We start from the raw sequence: 14,116 nt of genomic DNA, 5'->3' as shown, positions 1-14,116 counted from the left end.
TTTTGCATCGACCTTGGTGTCCTTCCTCTTCTTTTAAGTCTCACTTTGGCCGTTTATAACTTCTTTGGAGAGTCTAGCTGAACAAGTTTGAAATGATGGAGGTGATGGGAAGGATGGAGGCTTTGTGGGGCTCAGACTGGCCGTATTTCAGGCCATGGCGGTGGTTAGAAAAGGGCAATCACTAGAAAATGGAGCTTCGTCCCGTGTTTCAAGCACGACCCAATATATGCTTTGGGAAGGACATGTCATTCTAGAATATGAAGTGGGAGGTGGCTAGTATTCTGCGATGGTTCCGGGTTGTGTCAGCAATGAAGAAAGGTTGTGAGTTAAATTTTTGTCATATTTAATTTTGAACATGAAAGGTGGGTTTCCGGTGATGATAAAAAAAAGAGGAGGAAGGTCTGGCAAGTACTAAGCTGTTAGTTGTTAAGAAAAATAGAAGGGAAAATTTTTTATCAGTATTCTATACTTTGGCTCGAGTGATGATTTGGTCTTCGAACTTTAAAATGTGACAATCTAATATCTGAATTTTCAAAATGTGACAATCCAGTACCTACCGTTAATTAGTTTGTTAATTAGCTGTTAAGTGACATTTGAAAAAGTAAAAAATGCTCTTTGAATGTCATCTAATTCTCTTTATCAACCATCCAAACATTGACAAAAAACTGAATAGTCTCAAATCCTAGCCTCTTCTATTCAAAAACTTTAGTGACTGTTTAGAAGAATTTAGAATTTGGGATTGTTCATTTTATTGTCAATGTTTGGGTGGTTGATAAAGAGAATTACTTGGCATACTTTTCAAATGTTACTTAATGGCTGATTAATAGATTGATTAACGATAGCTACTGAATTGTCACGTTTTGAAAGTTTGGGTATTGAATTGTCGCATTTTAAAGTTCGGGGACCAAATTGCCACTTGAGTTAAAGTACAAGATACTGATTAGGTTTTTTCTTGAAAAAAAAGATAAAAATAAATTAGAAAAGAGTAGTTTGGGCATGTAGAAAACTTTAAATTGTCGGATTAGAGAAAGGGGTCTTTGTGTAATGAATAATGGCCAAAGTTTAGGGGAGTCTTTGCCGCAAATTAAAGTATAGGGGTCTTTGTCATTGACCCCATAGTTCACGGGTCAGGCTGGGTCGGTTTATTGGGGTTTTCCCAACCAACCTGACCTGGTCGGGTTACCTGAGGTGGAAACTGAAACCAACCCACTGATAGGCAAACCCGACTTGGTCGGTTTGAATCGGTTTGGGTCGGTTTCGGTTTTGCTTTTGTACAAAAAGGACAGAGAAGCCTAGAACTAGAAGGAAATTTATTTGAAAAGATGGGAGAGTTGGGAGAGCCAAGTTCAAAAATCAAACGATGTCTTGAGTTGAGGACTTGAGGGGGCGGACTAAGTTAGAGAATAGAAGAGAAGACAAAAGTTATCAATAAAATAGAAAGTCAAACTGTTCTATAGAAAGAAAGCTGAAGTATTTATATTTCAATAAATTTTCTAAATTCTAATCTAGGTAAAAAAGGTCACCTAATTCTAATTGTAATTGCCTAATGGGTTGCCTATTTAGTGCTAGGATAAATACAATTTAGGTAAAAAAGGACACCTATTTCTAATAGAAGACAAAGGTTATCAATAAAAGTTATCAATAAAATAGAAAGTCAAACTGTTTTATAGAAAGAATGAAATATTTATATTTCAAGAAACTTTCTAAAATATAATCTAGGTAAAAAATGACACCTAATTCTAATTGTAATTGCCTAATGGGTTGCCTATTTGGTGTAAAAGACTATAGAAACTAGGATAGATACAATTTAGTTAAATAGGAACTAGAAGACTAGTTAAGTAGGAACTACCGAACTAGAAGACTAATTAGTTCGGTTCGGTTCGGTTTTCACACAAGAAAACCGAAACCAACATGATATATCGGTTTATGAATTTGCCCAACCTGAAATCGACCAGTGTTGATGAAAACCCGACCGACTTGGGTTGGGTCGGTCCGAGTTGGTCGGTTTTGTCGGGTTGGGCCTTATTATGAACAGCCCTACCCATAGTACAAGGTCTTTATAATTTAATCTTTAATTTTAGACCTAAAACCGAATCAATTGGTAACAATTGGGTTTGATCCAGCAAACCCAATTATAATAAATTTATTGAAAATATTATATAAATATATAATAAATATTATATAAATATATAATAAATATTATATAAATATATAAAACCGACTCCAAACTGATAATAACCAGAACAATCTATTAGGAACTGGAATTGATCCATTGGTACCTGATCCTAGAACCATAATCGATTCAATCGGTCCGAGTCCGTCGGGCCGGACCCGACCCATTGACAGCCCTAAGAAGGGTGAAGTTGCCTAGAAATCGAGGGTGGAAGCGGAGTTACGGTTTCATTCCGTTTGGACGAACGAAACACCGTTTTCTCCTTTTTGATAAATAAACGAAACACCGTTTTCGTGGAACAACAAAGCGAAAAGGGTGACAACGCCACCAACTCAACCTATTTCTGTTCTCTGCGAGCAAGAGAGTGAGGGTGAGAGGGAGTAACCGAGTGAGAATATGTTCCTACGAAGGTTCGCGCGGCCATTGTTGGCGAAGGTGAAGGAGACGACGGGGATCGTTGGGCTGGATGTGATCCCGAATGCTCGGGAGGTGTTGATCTCCCTCTACACAAAGACCCTCAAAGAGATCCGGGCCGTCCCCGAAGATGAGGGTTACCGGAAAGCGGTGGAGTGCTTCACACGACACCGGCTCAATGTCTGCCAGGAGGAGGAGGACTGGGAGAAGATCGAGAAGCGCATCGGTTGCGGTCAAGTCGAGGAGCTCATTGAAGAAGCCAAGGATGAACTCAAGCTCATTTCATTGATGATCGGTCTGTAGCCTTTCTCCTCCTAATTATTCTTCTAACTGTCTAATTTCAAACAAATTAAGAGATAGATACACAGGAAACAAGAACAAAAACCCGCAATACAGTTTCAATAGATGATGCCCTAATTACCTAAGATGGTGCGAATTTCTTGTCAATTACTTCGTGGTTATCTAAATGACGATTTGATGATCAAGTGTATGAAATGAAGGGGTGTAAGGCAGTTTTCTACTGTTGCCTAACGAGGCTTGAGGTGTGTCGGATCTATTTTGATTTGATTGTGGCGATGCGTTCTTTTAGACATTTCTCATAGTGGATTTGTGCTTGTAGTAAGGGAGAAACTTTGAGCTTCACGTAGTAGTTACATGGTAAGATTTTATTCTTACTAATAGCCTGATTCTATTCACCTCTTCTCTCTCCCCCTTTTCCTTATATATAGGAGAAGTCACATCTCCTTAGTCTGTGAAGCTTTAAATGGGGGGGGGGTGGGGTTAAGGTTGAGGCTACTAGGTGGTTGTTTTGCAGGTGAAAAATCTAAGAACTGCAATAAACATATGTGGGTTTAATTGATTACTCCAAGTGGGACTCCTGGTCCATAATATTTATTCATTGTTGAGTTGTTACATCTTTGCGAAGAAAATTGAACATAAAAAAAATTCAGAGGGTTCTTAGAATGGTGCTACCCTCCTAGAAAAGAAAATCTTGGGTTTAGGGCATGAAAAAGGTTCCGTATAGTCTGAAAGATGCAACCTAAATTATAGAGGCAATGTTGCATTCCTCAATTTGGTCTGGAACTTTCTTTTTGAAATCTTGAGTTTTTTTTTTTTTTTTTTAATTCCTAGGGATCATTTGTCAATTTTACAAGAATTATGTGATCCAGATATGACTCTGATTGATGTTAAGCAGGTGGTCTGAAATTAGTTTGAGTCAATAAGAGTCGGTTTGTAGCCTTCAATTCCAATTTATGGTTTGTGGAGGCATCAGGGGAAATTTGGAATTTCAAGGTCTTGGTCTGGCTGTTCTACCTAAAACATGAAATCTTTAGTTTGTGAAATCGTTCAGCCCTGTATGGATGTTTCCCTTATCGTTGTCTTTTCTTGTTGCTAATTTCTTTTGATCTTATCTTTTTAGTTTCCTTCTTTTCCATTCTTTCACTACTGGGCACTAAAAACTGCAAATCTATTGATAACATGTGGACTAATCATTCCTAATTCTTCAATCCCAAGTAAGTTTCTTCTCTCTAATTGTCACTGAAATCCTCCAAACCCTTGATAAAACCCTATCCTTCAAAAACCTCTTCTCCTATAATCCTATAAATGTTTAATTAGGCCATTCTATACCCGCTACACTCTAGAGAAACCATATTTACTATTTTAGGCTATGATGCTTGAATCTCTGTACATGTCCAGCATACCAGTATCCAACATGATATATACAAGATAGGACACTCCGACACTGGATGGTATTAAAATTTTAAAAGTATATACAATGGTATGTTTTGACAAATAATACCATAAAACATCTGTATATGTTGGAAATTTAATTACATTTTTTTGATTAGTAGAAGTTTAATTAAATTTTGCAAGGCATAAGTCTTGAGTAGTGATACTTGGCTTCAAAACCTGGACAAAAGACATGATATTAAGTATTAAATATATTTAATGGGATACCCATACATGTATCCTTGTCCAAGATTTTAGGTAATGGAGAGTTATATCCCCATTTATCTATGTGAGGGTCCATATCTTGGTATCATAGTATTCAGGATCTCCTTTTTGACCATTTTCTAAAATTCATCCTAAATATTTGGTTATTTATTGCAACTCTCTTATCTTCCCTTTGGGAATTCTACATATGTAGGATTTCTAGCTTGTTTTCTCTCTTTGGGCTCTTTCTTTCAACTTCTAACCTTCAACACCTACCTAGACCCTTCTTTGTGCCTAGTCCCAAGTCCCAACCCGCACACACACACACACGCCTAGGTGCTCAGATGAGGTGCATTTTAAGGTATGTGCCTTACCTAGGTCCTTGGTGCACCTTGTGCTTCAGCCTAGGTGTGTGCCTTTTTTTAGTTTTTGTGCTTTGTTTTTTTTTTTTTTGAACCTAACAGCTGGGCTGGGGGATCCGTCCCCGAACCCTCCGGTCAAGCCCCTCAAGGCAAGCTCAAGAACCTCCCATTTTCTAATGTTGTTCATTCATTCATCGTATTAAAATATCTTCTTAAAAGGAAATTAAAATTATAAAATCATTTTTTTTTGTTAAGGATTAAGAATTTAAGACCCTAATATGAACTTGTATGGGCTTGCTTTGAGGGGCTTGGTACAAAAGTGGCTCGTAGAATTAGGAATGCTAGATGTTTTACATCACATTAGCTGTTCCTGTTTGAAGTAATGCAATTGAGTAAGAAAAGAGATTGTGGGTTTTACATGCTTGAAAATGTTATATATGTTTGGTTTTATTTAATTTTTTTTTTGATTAGCAAATTAGGGTTAAAATAAAGTTTTACAGCTTCATGTATGGGATTAATGCTCCCACACTATTACATATTTCTGTCCCCCTTTACATTGCAGCCCAGAACAATTGTTGCCTCAAAGGCCCTTGTTTAGTAAGATAATCAGCTAGCCCATTTGCACTCTTTCTAACCCATTTGAATTCAGCCTCTACCTCCCTACCTTTTCCACTTCCCTTATCACTTGTTTGAAAGTCCATGGAATACTTCTATTGTTTTTAGCCCAAGAGATGATCACCTTGGAGTCCCCTTCAACCTCAATATGCCTAATTCCTAGTTGCTTATCTATCTTCAATCCTTGTAGCAATGCCATTAACTCAAGTTTTAGAGGGTTGCATGCCAATCGGTCTAGAGAACAAAGCTAATATTCTCTTTTCAGAATTTCTGATTACTCCCCCAATACCTGATAGTCCCGGATTTCCAAAATAGCTTCCATCGAAATTCAGTTTAAGTCTGTTGCCATTTGGAGGTTTCCATTGGTTTTATTTTTAAATTTTCATTTGAATATGCTTTACATGCTATGTTTGTGTATTTTAATTTTAGATAATAGGTTGTTTAAAGCATTTGCTTAAAATTTAAGTTATATTTTTCATTATGATTAATATTTTTTGATTTTTTTGGCTTTTTTTTTCGTATTTTTACACCTTGCTTTTAAAAGGCATGTGCCACCTTGTGCCTTGTGTCTCGGGTGCAAATTGCCCCATGCGCTTTCTTTTTTGCACCTTGTGCTTTTCAAACACTAAACACACATGCACACTCACACACACAATCACAACAATTTCCTACTTTCAACACCCATCAAGTAGGTTTTTTGCACCAGAGTGTTTCACAAGCATTCTGTTTTTTGCTGATGTGTCATTCATGCCACATCAGCAATTAAATGGAATTGGTAAGAAATCGCATTTGGCAATCTGCTTTTCAGAGAAACGTTTTTGCAATGATTAGCTCCAGGATTCGGGAAAGGAGGGGTTTCTTGAATCGTTAAATTGACGATTCTTGAATTGCCTTGGTGATCTTGAATCACTAAGGTGATGTGACACATTGAAATTTGAAAAACTGACTTCTTTTCTGAGATGTCATACAGTTGTCAATATAAGTATATTATAATATAAGCCAAATCACTTTAAATGCCAGGTCAGCTTGCATCTCTACCAGATACGATTTGAGTTTTTCAAAAAAAAAAGGTGAAACAAAACACTTGTAAATTGGGGAACACCTGTGAAACGCTATGGTGCCAAACACCTAGCAAATGTTTGTAGTAGGAAGGTTTAGTATCCCATCCTACGCCAGGGGGACTGCCAAATCATCCCTTTGGTAAAAGGATGATCTTTCGCAGTTCTTAAGCTTCTAAGAAATGAACAAACAAGAAAGAAATATAGAATAGCTCCTATAGCCATTCCTTCACATCCTCCTGATCAGATGGTAGGGGTTATTATGTAGAAGTGATTCCATAGATACTCTTTCTCTATCTTGCAAATTGCAGTGCATTCTTGGCTTTCATGTGATTTCCTGTCCATGCATCTTATAGGCGATGGAAAGTGGAAACTAATTCCTGCCCGTTAATTTATTTGTAGAAAGTACAAAAAGCATAGAGCTCCCAAAGGAAAGCTAAAAAAAAAATTATTGGGCAGACCCAACCATCCCATCATACACCCGAACGCAAATTACTCTACAAGGGGCCCCAATATAAACATCCCTATCCATGCTGCTCTGACCAAAGATTTAGCTAGCTTATTCAGTGATCTGTAACCCAGCAGGATGAGATGTTTCCTCTGGCTTCCAAAGATCCAGCCACCTGGATAGCAGTGGTGTAAGATAATTAGTACTAGACAGTTGAACTGGTGACCCAGTGACTTTTCGTTACCCAGTTAAATGATGGTTCTCACAATTTGAATGGGTTAACTGCCTACTTAACTGGACAAACCTGAGTACCTGACCCAGTAACATTCAGGTTTTATGTCAGTGAGTCTTACAATATTGGTCAATAGCACCAAGACCCCTTACTCCTGTTCTTCATCCATCCTACCACTACTTGTGAGTCCTCCCTTTCACCTCTTTTGTGGCATGCCCTAGGTAAAAGTTCAACTTCCTCGAAAGAAAAAGAAACTGTCAGAAGAATCATCAGCACTGACTCGCACTTGAATACACCTGAGGTATCCCTCCACCCTTTTGACACCTGAATGTTCTGGTTTCCCAACGGTAGCCATCAAACTTAAACTAAACTGTTTGGTTGGTGAGGACCACATATGAGGTGCACTGCCCTTTAATGTTGAAGAAGTAACTATATGGAACCAATCTCTCAAGATCACTTGTGTTTTATTAACTCCTCTCTAATACAAATCCAATGTGCCAGCATTGGATTTGGGATGCAAAGTAGGAAGTCTACCTTAACCTTCCAAATATTTGGGTTTGCTTCTTGGCACCAAGTGCACATCCAAAGCCATTTGGAATCCTATTGTAGAAAGGATGGATCAGAAGTTAGCCACTTGGAAAGCAAAGTACCTATCTAAAGGGGGTAAGATAACTCTCATTAAATGTGTTCTGGCAAGTCTCCTTGCCTACTAAATGTCCTTATTTCCAGTTCCTTCGGAAGTAGCTAAGAATTTGGAGAAGAAGAAGAGAGAATTCCTCTGGCTGGGTTGGAAAGATTCTTCCAAATACCACCTGGTTAATTGGGACCAAATTTGTAAGCCTCTATCCCAAGTTGGTCTAGGTATAAGACATATTGAGAACTTCAATTTTTCTTTATTGGGTAGGTGGTTCTGAAGGTCTTCCAAGATAAATAGCTGAGAAGTATGGTTTAAGGAGAAATGGATGGGATGCTCAAATCCCCTAAAACTCCTTTGGCTGCAATATTTGGAAAGGTATTTGTAAAACTTTCTTGTGGTTTAGCAAGGGAGTTTGTTATAAGCAAGGATCAAAATATTGTTATTGGGTATCATATCGGACAATTTGGATACGAATATGGTAGGAAAATACATACAAATTCTGTAAATACATCAATTACACTAACTTTAAGGTCAAAATAGCCACAAATAAGGTATAAATATATAAGAAATGTATATTTTAATGGTATATATAAAGAAATATATTACAATTAATATAACGTGATGCATAAATGTCATATAACTTTGTTGATAATCCATGAATCAAGAGTCAAAGACTCATCATATATTAGATCTTTACAAATTAACACATGCATAAAACCATTATTATGTTGTATTCTATGTCCAAGACACAAAGCATATGCGATTACTATATTTTAATTATTATATCAATTATTTTCTATTTTAGTATTTTTAATTTTCAACATTAACAAAAAGTCAACTAAATATTAAATTTTGAAATGTTTGATAAACAATATATTTATTTTTGTCCTTCTACAGAAATATCTTGTGGCTCGTTAGACTCAGGGTCAGCTCCCTCGATGACGGGGAGTGAAGCTTGTGCAGCTTCAGGACCAACTTCTTCGCTATTTTGAGTTTTCTAGCAACCTTTATCATCTAACTCTTCATCTACAAGCAAAAGTTCTGTGTGCAGGCTTTCTGTTTTGAGCAGATTCTTCTTGCTTTTCAGATTCACACTTCCCAGACTTACAGATTCATCATCATCATTAGAGTTATCACTGCAAACTTCTTCTGTTGACCAGTCTTCGATCTCTAGTCTGTTCAAATCGCTTTGTTTCAAGCATCTTGGGGTGCACCTGTCGGGGGAGAGGCGCTTCACTGTGTTGGAAGGGACCCACTGTAGGGAGATGCGCAGTTGAGAAGAAGTGCCTTAGGTTTGCGACCGAAAAGGGAGACTCATGGGAGAAGAAGATAGAGGGTTATTACCATCCATAGAAGAATCTCCCCTCCCCGTCATGTGATTAGTTAAAGGGACCCTTGGCCCATCAGACCAAGAATGGGCTTTGGGCTTGAGGCCTTTATAAGATTCAAGGTGTTTAATTGGTTTTAAGTGGGTTGCCATTACCGGCCCACCCAAATTAGAGTCCAATTGGGTTGTAAGCACACTTATAATTTCTGTCTATCACGCGACTTTTTAACAAGTCACGTCCATAGTTGTCAAGGCGACTAGGCGGTCTTCCATGGGTGCCTCGCCCAAACACCCCGAATTTTGTATACTAGGCATCCGCCCAGATACTTAAGCGGGCACCTAGGCGACTAGGCGGGCGCCTACATACATCTACTAACTTTTTTTAATTTGTTATTTTGATATTTTATTCTTTTAAAATAAACCGGTTACATACTATCGTTATTTTATTATTAAGACAACAATACAAAGTGTTTTTGTTCTTCTTTGGTTACATGCATAAAGGCTTCTTCAGTTCGATTGGAGAGGGAGGAGAACCGGAGACTTCATTCCCCAGTCCAACTCCATTGCACCTCAGCTTCAACAGGTTAGTTTTTCTCTTCTTCTTCCAACCCAGCTTCAGTCATTTTTTGCCTTTTTTTTTGAAAAAACAGGGGCTCTGCCCCTATACTCCTCCCTTCCTCCACAGCTCCACTCATTCTTCTTCTTCTTCTTCTCCTCCTCCTCCTCCTCCTCTCCTTCTTCTTCTTCTTCCGCCCCTGATTGTTCTCAGTCGCTAGTCCTGGTCTCAGTCCCCTATTTTTTTTTTGAAAAAACAGGGGCTCTGCCCCTATACTCCTCTCCGCCCGACTGTTCTCAGTCGATAGTCTCAGACTGTCAGTCCCCCCTTTTTTTTGAAAAAACAGGGGTCTATACTCCTCCCTGCCCCTAATCCCCTATATTTCTTCTTCCACCCCTATATCCTCTCCTCCCTTCCTAGTTCCTGCATTATTTATTTATTTATTTTTTCAGTTAATAGTTAGTGTACATGCTTGCTAGTTATATGAAATTTATAGTTTTATACTCATCTGAATGATTTATAGAGTTAATAGTTAGTGTACATGCTTGCTAGTTAGCACAGAAAACCAATAAAATAGCTTACAAAAGCATAGATAAAGTAAAAACTCGAAAAAATAGTTTTTTTAAAATTCCAACGCCTAGGCGCCTGGGCGCCCTGTGGTCACCTAGCCTTGCCTTGGCGCCTTGAAAACTATGGTCACGTCCTCTATTTTAAAGGTCGACCTAGTCACCTTGTCTTTTGGTCCAGTCTGAGGTCGCCGGTTCATCTCCCCTACTTTAACTGTTTGAGAACATTTGTGTTTTTCCTCTGAAACCACCTGCGCATAGGATCTGCCATTTGCTAGGGGGTTTCCTTGCTCTCTACGGCTTTGACCTTCCAGCTGCCCCAATTCTTTTTGGTTTCTCAGAGATTGTTGGCCCTTTTTAGTGTAACATTCCTTCCCATTTGAACCAACCAATCTCATGGCTCCACATAAATCTTCTTCTTCCTTCTCTCCTTCCATATGAGCCTCCTTCCACAAGGCTGCTTCAATGGAAGAAGCTAGACACAGACACAAAACTCCCCTCTGATCATTGCTCTGTCTTCTGTGGGATATCTTCAAGCTTCACACCACTTAGCAGAACTGCTGCAGAATGAAGATCACCCCAGAAAGCTCCTTCTAAGCGTCCTCCACACATTACAGCTATAGCCTCTGCCACCTCTTGTTTCGACAGGTGAAAACATTGAACATCCTTTTTTTCCTATTCATTTTCTACTGGGTCTAAGAGAGCTTTACAATTATTGAATGGGGTTACTATAAACATTCTCTTCAGCTTCAATCTAACTGTCAGTAAATCAGCTACTCTCCTCCAATCATTGACCTGATCCTTGCTTTTATTACAGACTTGCTGTCCCAATCTTTTCTCTCTGGACCACCCACCATTCTGCATTGGCCTTTGGTTTTCACCATGACCACTGGCTCTTGTTCTACATTGCTGTTGCTCTGATAAGCCGCCTCCTCCCTTGTGAAAGCTTCCTTTCCATTGAACATCCTTAAGCCTAAAAACTTATGGAGTAATTTGTTAACTTCCCCCCATCCTTGACTCTGTTTTCTGGCAGGAAACAAACCTGCCTTCTCCCCCTGCTGAGGTGTTCAGCCAAAGGTATGAAGTAGCCTTTGTTGTTCCTCTTACATTCAACCACATATCGCTTTCCTTCTACTGTACCAAGTTCCTGCCAGTTTATCTGCTTGCCTTTTGAGCAGGCTTCAGCTATGAAGTCTCTTAACCACTCGTCCACTTCCAATCCTTCCAACAGTATTATGCCCTTTCTTTCTTCCCTTACCTTCAAACTTAGCTTCCCCTTGATTCGCATCTTTTTGAACAAAAAGTTTTTTGCTTCAACCTTCAATGATGAACTCTTTGCCAGTCATCTTCTCCTAGCCTCTCATAGTTTGTTGGTCTTCTGTTCCTCTGTCTATAATCTAGGTTGTTGTGGAGTGAAAGGAACAATGGAATTTTTGAGCGCGTTACTTCATCTGAAGCTGAAGTCATCAATCATGCTCTAGGTGTCATATGGAACTGGTTGTGTAATTCATTCTTTCAAAGATGATACTCTGGATGGTTCTTTTTTGACAGTGGGCTTTTTTTGAGGTCCTCTTGGCTGTACAGGCTCTCTTTGTACAAAGGACCTTTTACTTGGTACTTATTTTTAATACACTTATACTTTACCTTAAAAAAAATGAAATGTGCCACCAGAAGCACCAGAAGCTGCATGGAACCAAGTATCTTTCCAGAAAAGTAATTGAGACAGTTACCACTTTACAAGGGATGCTGCTAATGAATGATAGATGTGTCTTTTCAATCTTGGGATTGGAGAAGGTTAAAGGAGGGATTTTACCCCATTTGAAATATGGCCATGGTGTTGCCTGGTCAAGTATTTGAAATGGAGAAAATTTTCATTTTAGGGGGTCGAATTGGGGATCTGCTCTGAGCAGAATGGAATGATGAAACAGGATTCATGTAGCCAACCTCATATAATTGGGGCAAGGATTAGATGATGATAATAAATAATGAATTGGGGATCTCCTCTGGGGTGGAGAAAAACAAGATTGCGAGTTTTTTGTCTATCTGTATCAGACATCTTTAAAGACATTTCTTCTGTTTCCATCCTTGGTATCTGAAATTGGGTATTTTATAATTACATATTAAGGGATCTATAAAAAATTACACTTCTGAATTAATTTGGTTATATTTGGAGTTCCTTCAATCTTCCCTTTGTATTTTTCTTCTAACAGAATTTTATTACCTGATAAAAGAAAATTGACATTTAAGTATATGGCACCTAAAGCATATACATGCAAACATGACATGCTGCAGATGTTAATCTTGTTGACTTGCATGAGATTATTAGACGACATTAATTCATTTCTCACAATCGAAATGGAATCATAGTAACAAGTTTCAAGTACAATCAATAATGATCAAAGAAAAAAAACGGTTTCAAGTACAATCAAGTAGAAGCTGTAAAAATAACAAGATCTGGTGTTGTTAATACATTGGCATTTGTTTTGTTACATGTCGCATTGCAGAGTGGGATCCATGGGGTGTCCCTGAAGGCTTTGAATGTGAGGTTATCGAGAATGATGCTCCAATTCCTAAACATATCCCTCAGCATCGGCCTGGTCCACTTCCAGAGGAGTTCTACAAGACGTTGGAGGCAGTCACTTCTCGCCCCAAGCTTGAAAAAGCAACAGCCCCCTCCGAGGAGTTAAAGCCAAAGGAGTAAACAAGCACTTGATTTTTATGATTGGGTCCATCTGGAAGAAACAAAAAATTTCAAAGTTGAATCCTTGCAGCCTTTCCTTCTTTTCTTATTGTTCTCTTACATTAGGTCTGTTTGGTGATTGTGCAAGAAAGATTCTTTGATAGAACCAAGCTTGAACCTATTAAAGAATAAGGTCAAGACAAACTAGTTCTAAGACTTAATGGCTTGTATTCGTTTCAAAAGAGGAGCGTCATGTTACTTTCTTTTTGTTAGTTCATTTCTTTTCTGCTATTTACTCCATGGAAGTTTTAGTACAATAATTTTTTAATACAATCAGAGTAAGGAGTAATATTGAACTATCGTTAGATATATTTTGGACTACATTAATGAAATCATCTTGAGATACACTTTTAGGGGGCGTTCTTTTTTTGGATTTTGAGGGGGAAAGTTGGTCAATGGGATTTTGGTTTTCCATTGGCCAAGAATCCCATGTTCTTTTTTCAGATTTATGTGGGGACCAGTGAAAGTTTATTTTCATGTGTATCACTTACCCCATCTCTTAGGTGGATAAATAATTTTTCTACCTAGGGGGAAAGTTGCTCATGGTTAAAATGGTCATTGTTTTATTTACATGAGAAATAAAAGAACATGGGTAAATGTACTTACCTGGATAAGTGTTTTCCAGGAAAAACTTACCTAGGTAACTGCATTTACCCGGGTAAGTAACTTGTTGAAAAGCGAACATGGGATTTAGGTCCCATTCACATTTTGTCGGCAGGGAAGGAAATGTTGGCAGGGAAGGAAAGATATTATATTTATCATCTTGTTTATTTCGTTTTTAGGCCCCATTCACATTTTGGTTTACTCGGGTAAATGCACTTACCCAGGTAATTGTTTTCTAGGAAAGATTTATCCGAGTAAGTGCATTTACTGATATCTTTTATTCCCCATGTAAATAAGGTAATGACCATTTTATCCATAAAAATCCATTATTACAAAAGGCATTTTTGTTCTCTTCAAGTGTGGACAACTTTCCCCCAAGGTGGGAAAATTATTTATTCACCTAGGAGATGGGAACCAACTATTTATTTGTATATGGGGGAGGGCTATTAA

At 38.2% G+C, this 14,116-nt stretch overlaps 1 protein-coding gene across 1 annotated transcript; it reads left to right on the top strand.

The window, feature by feature from the left end:
- The first annotated feature begins 2,382 nt into the window (after window positions 1-2,382).
- On the top strand, window positions 2,383-13,372 carry LOC148848889 (NADH-ubiquinone oxidoreductase-like protein). The gene is made up of 2 exons (XM_088948490.1): window positions 2,383-2,882; window positions 12,828-13,372. Exons 1-2 carry the CDS (start codon window positions 2,570-2,572, stop codon window positions 13,022-13,024), a joined length of 510 nt encoding a protein of 169 aa, XP_088804616.1. The 5' UTR covers window positions 2,383-2,569; the 3' UTR covers window positions 13,025-13,372.
- Window positions 13,373-14,116: the final 744 nt, after the last annotated feature.

Source organism: Nelumbo lutea, chromosome 6, assembly GCF_056320005.1.
Source record: "Nelumbo lutea isolate HS-2025 chromosome 6, American lotus-T2T, whole genome shotgun sequence".
Classification (NCBI taxonomy): domain Eukaryota; kingdom Viridiplantae; phylum Streptophyta; class Magnoliopsida; order Proteales; family Nelumbonaceae; genus Nelumbo; species Nelumbo lutea.
Note: the sequence above shows the minus strand (reverse complement) of the source record. Positions and strands in the feature narration are given on the sequence as shown.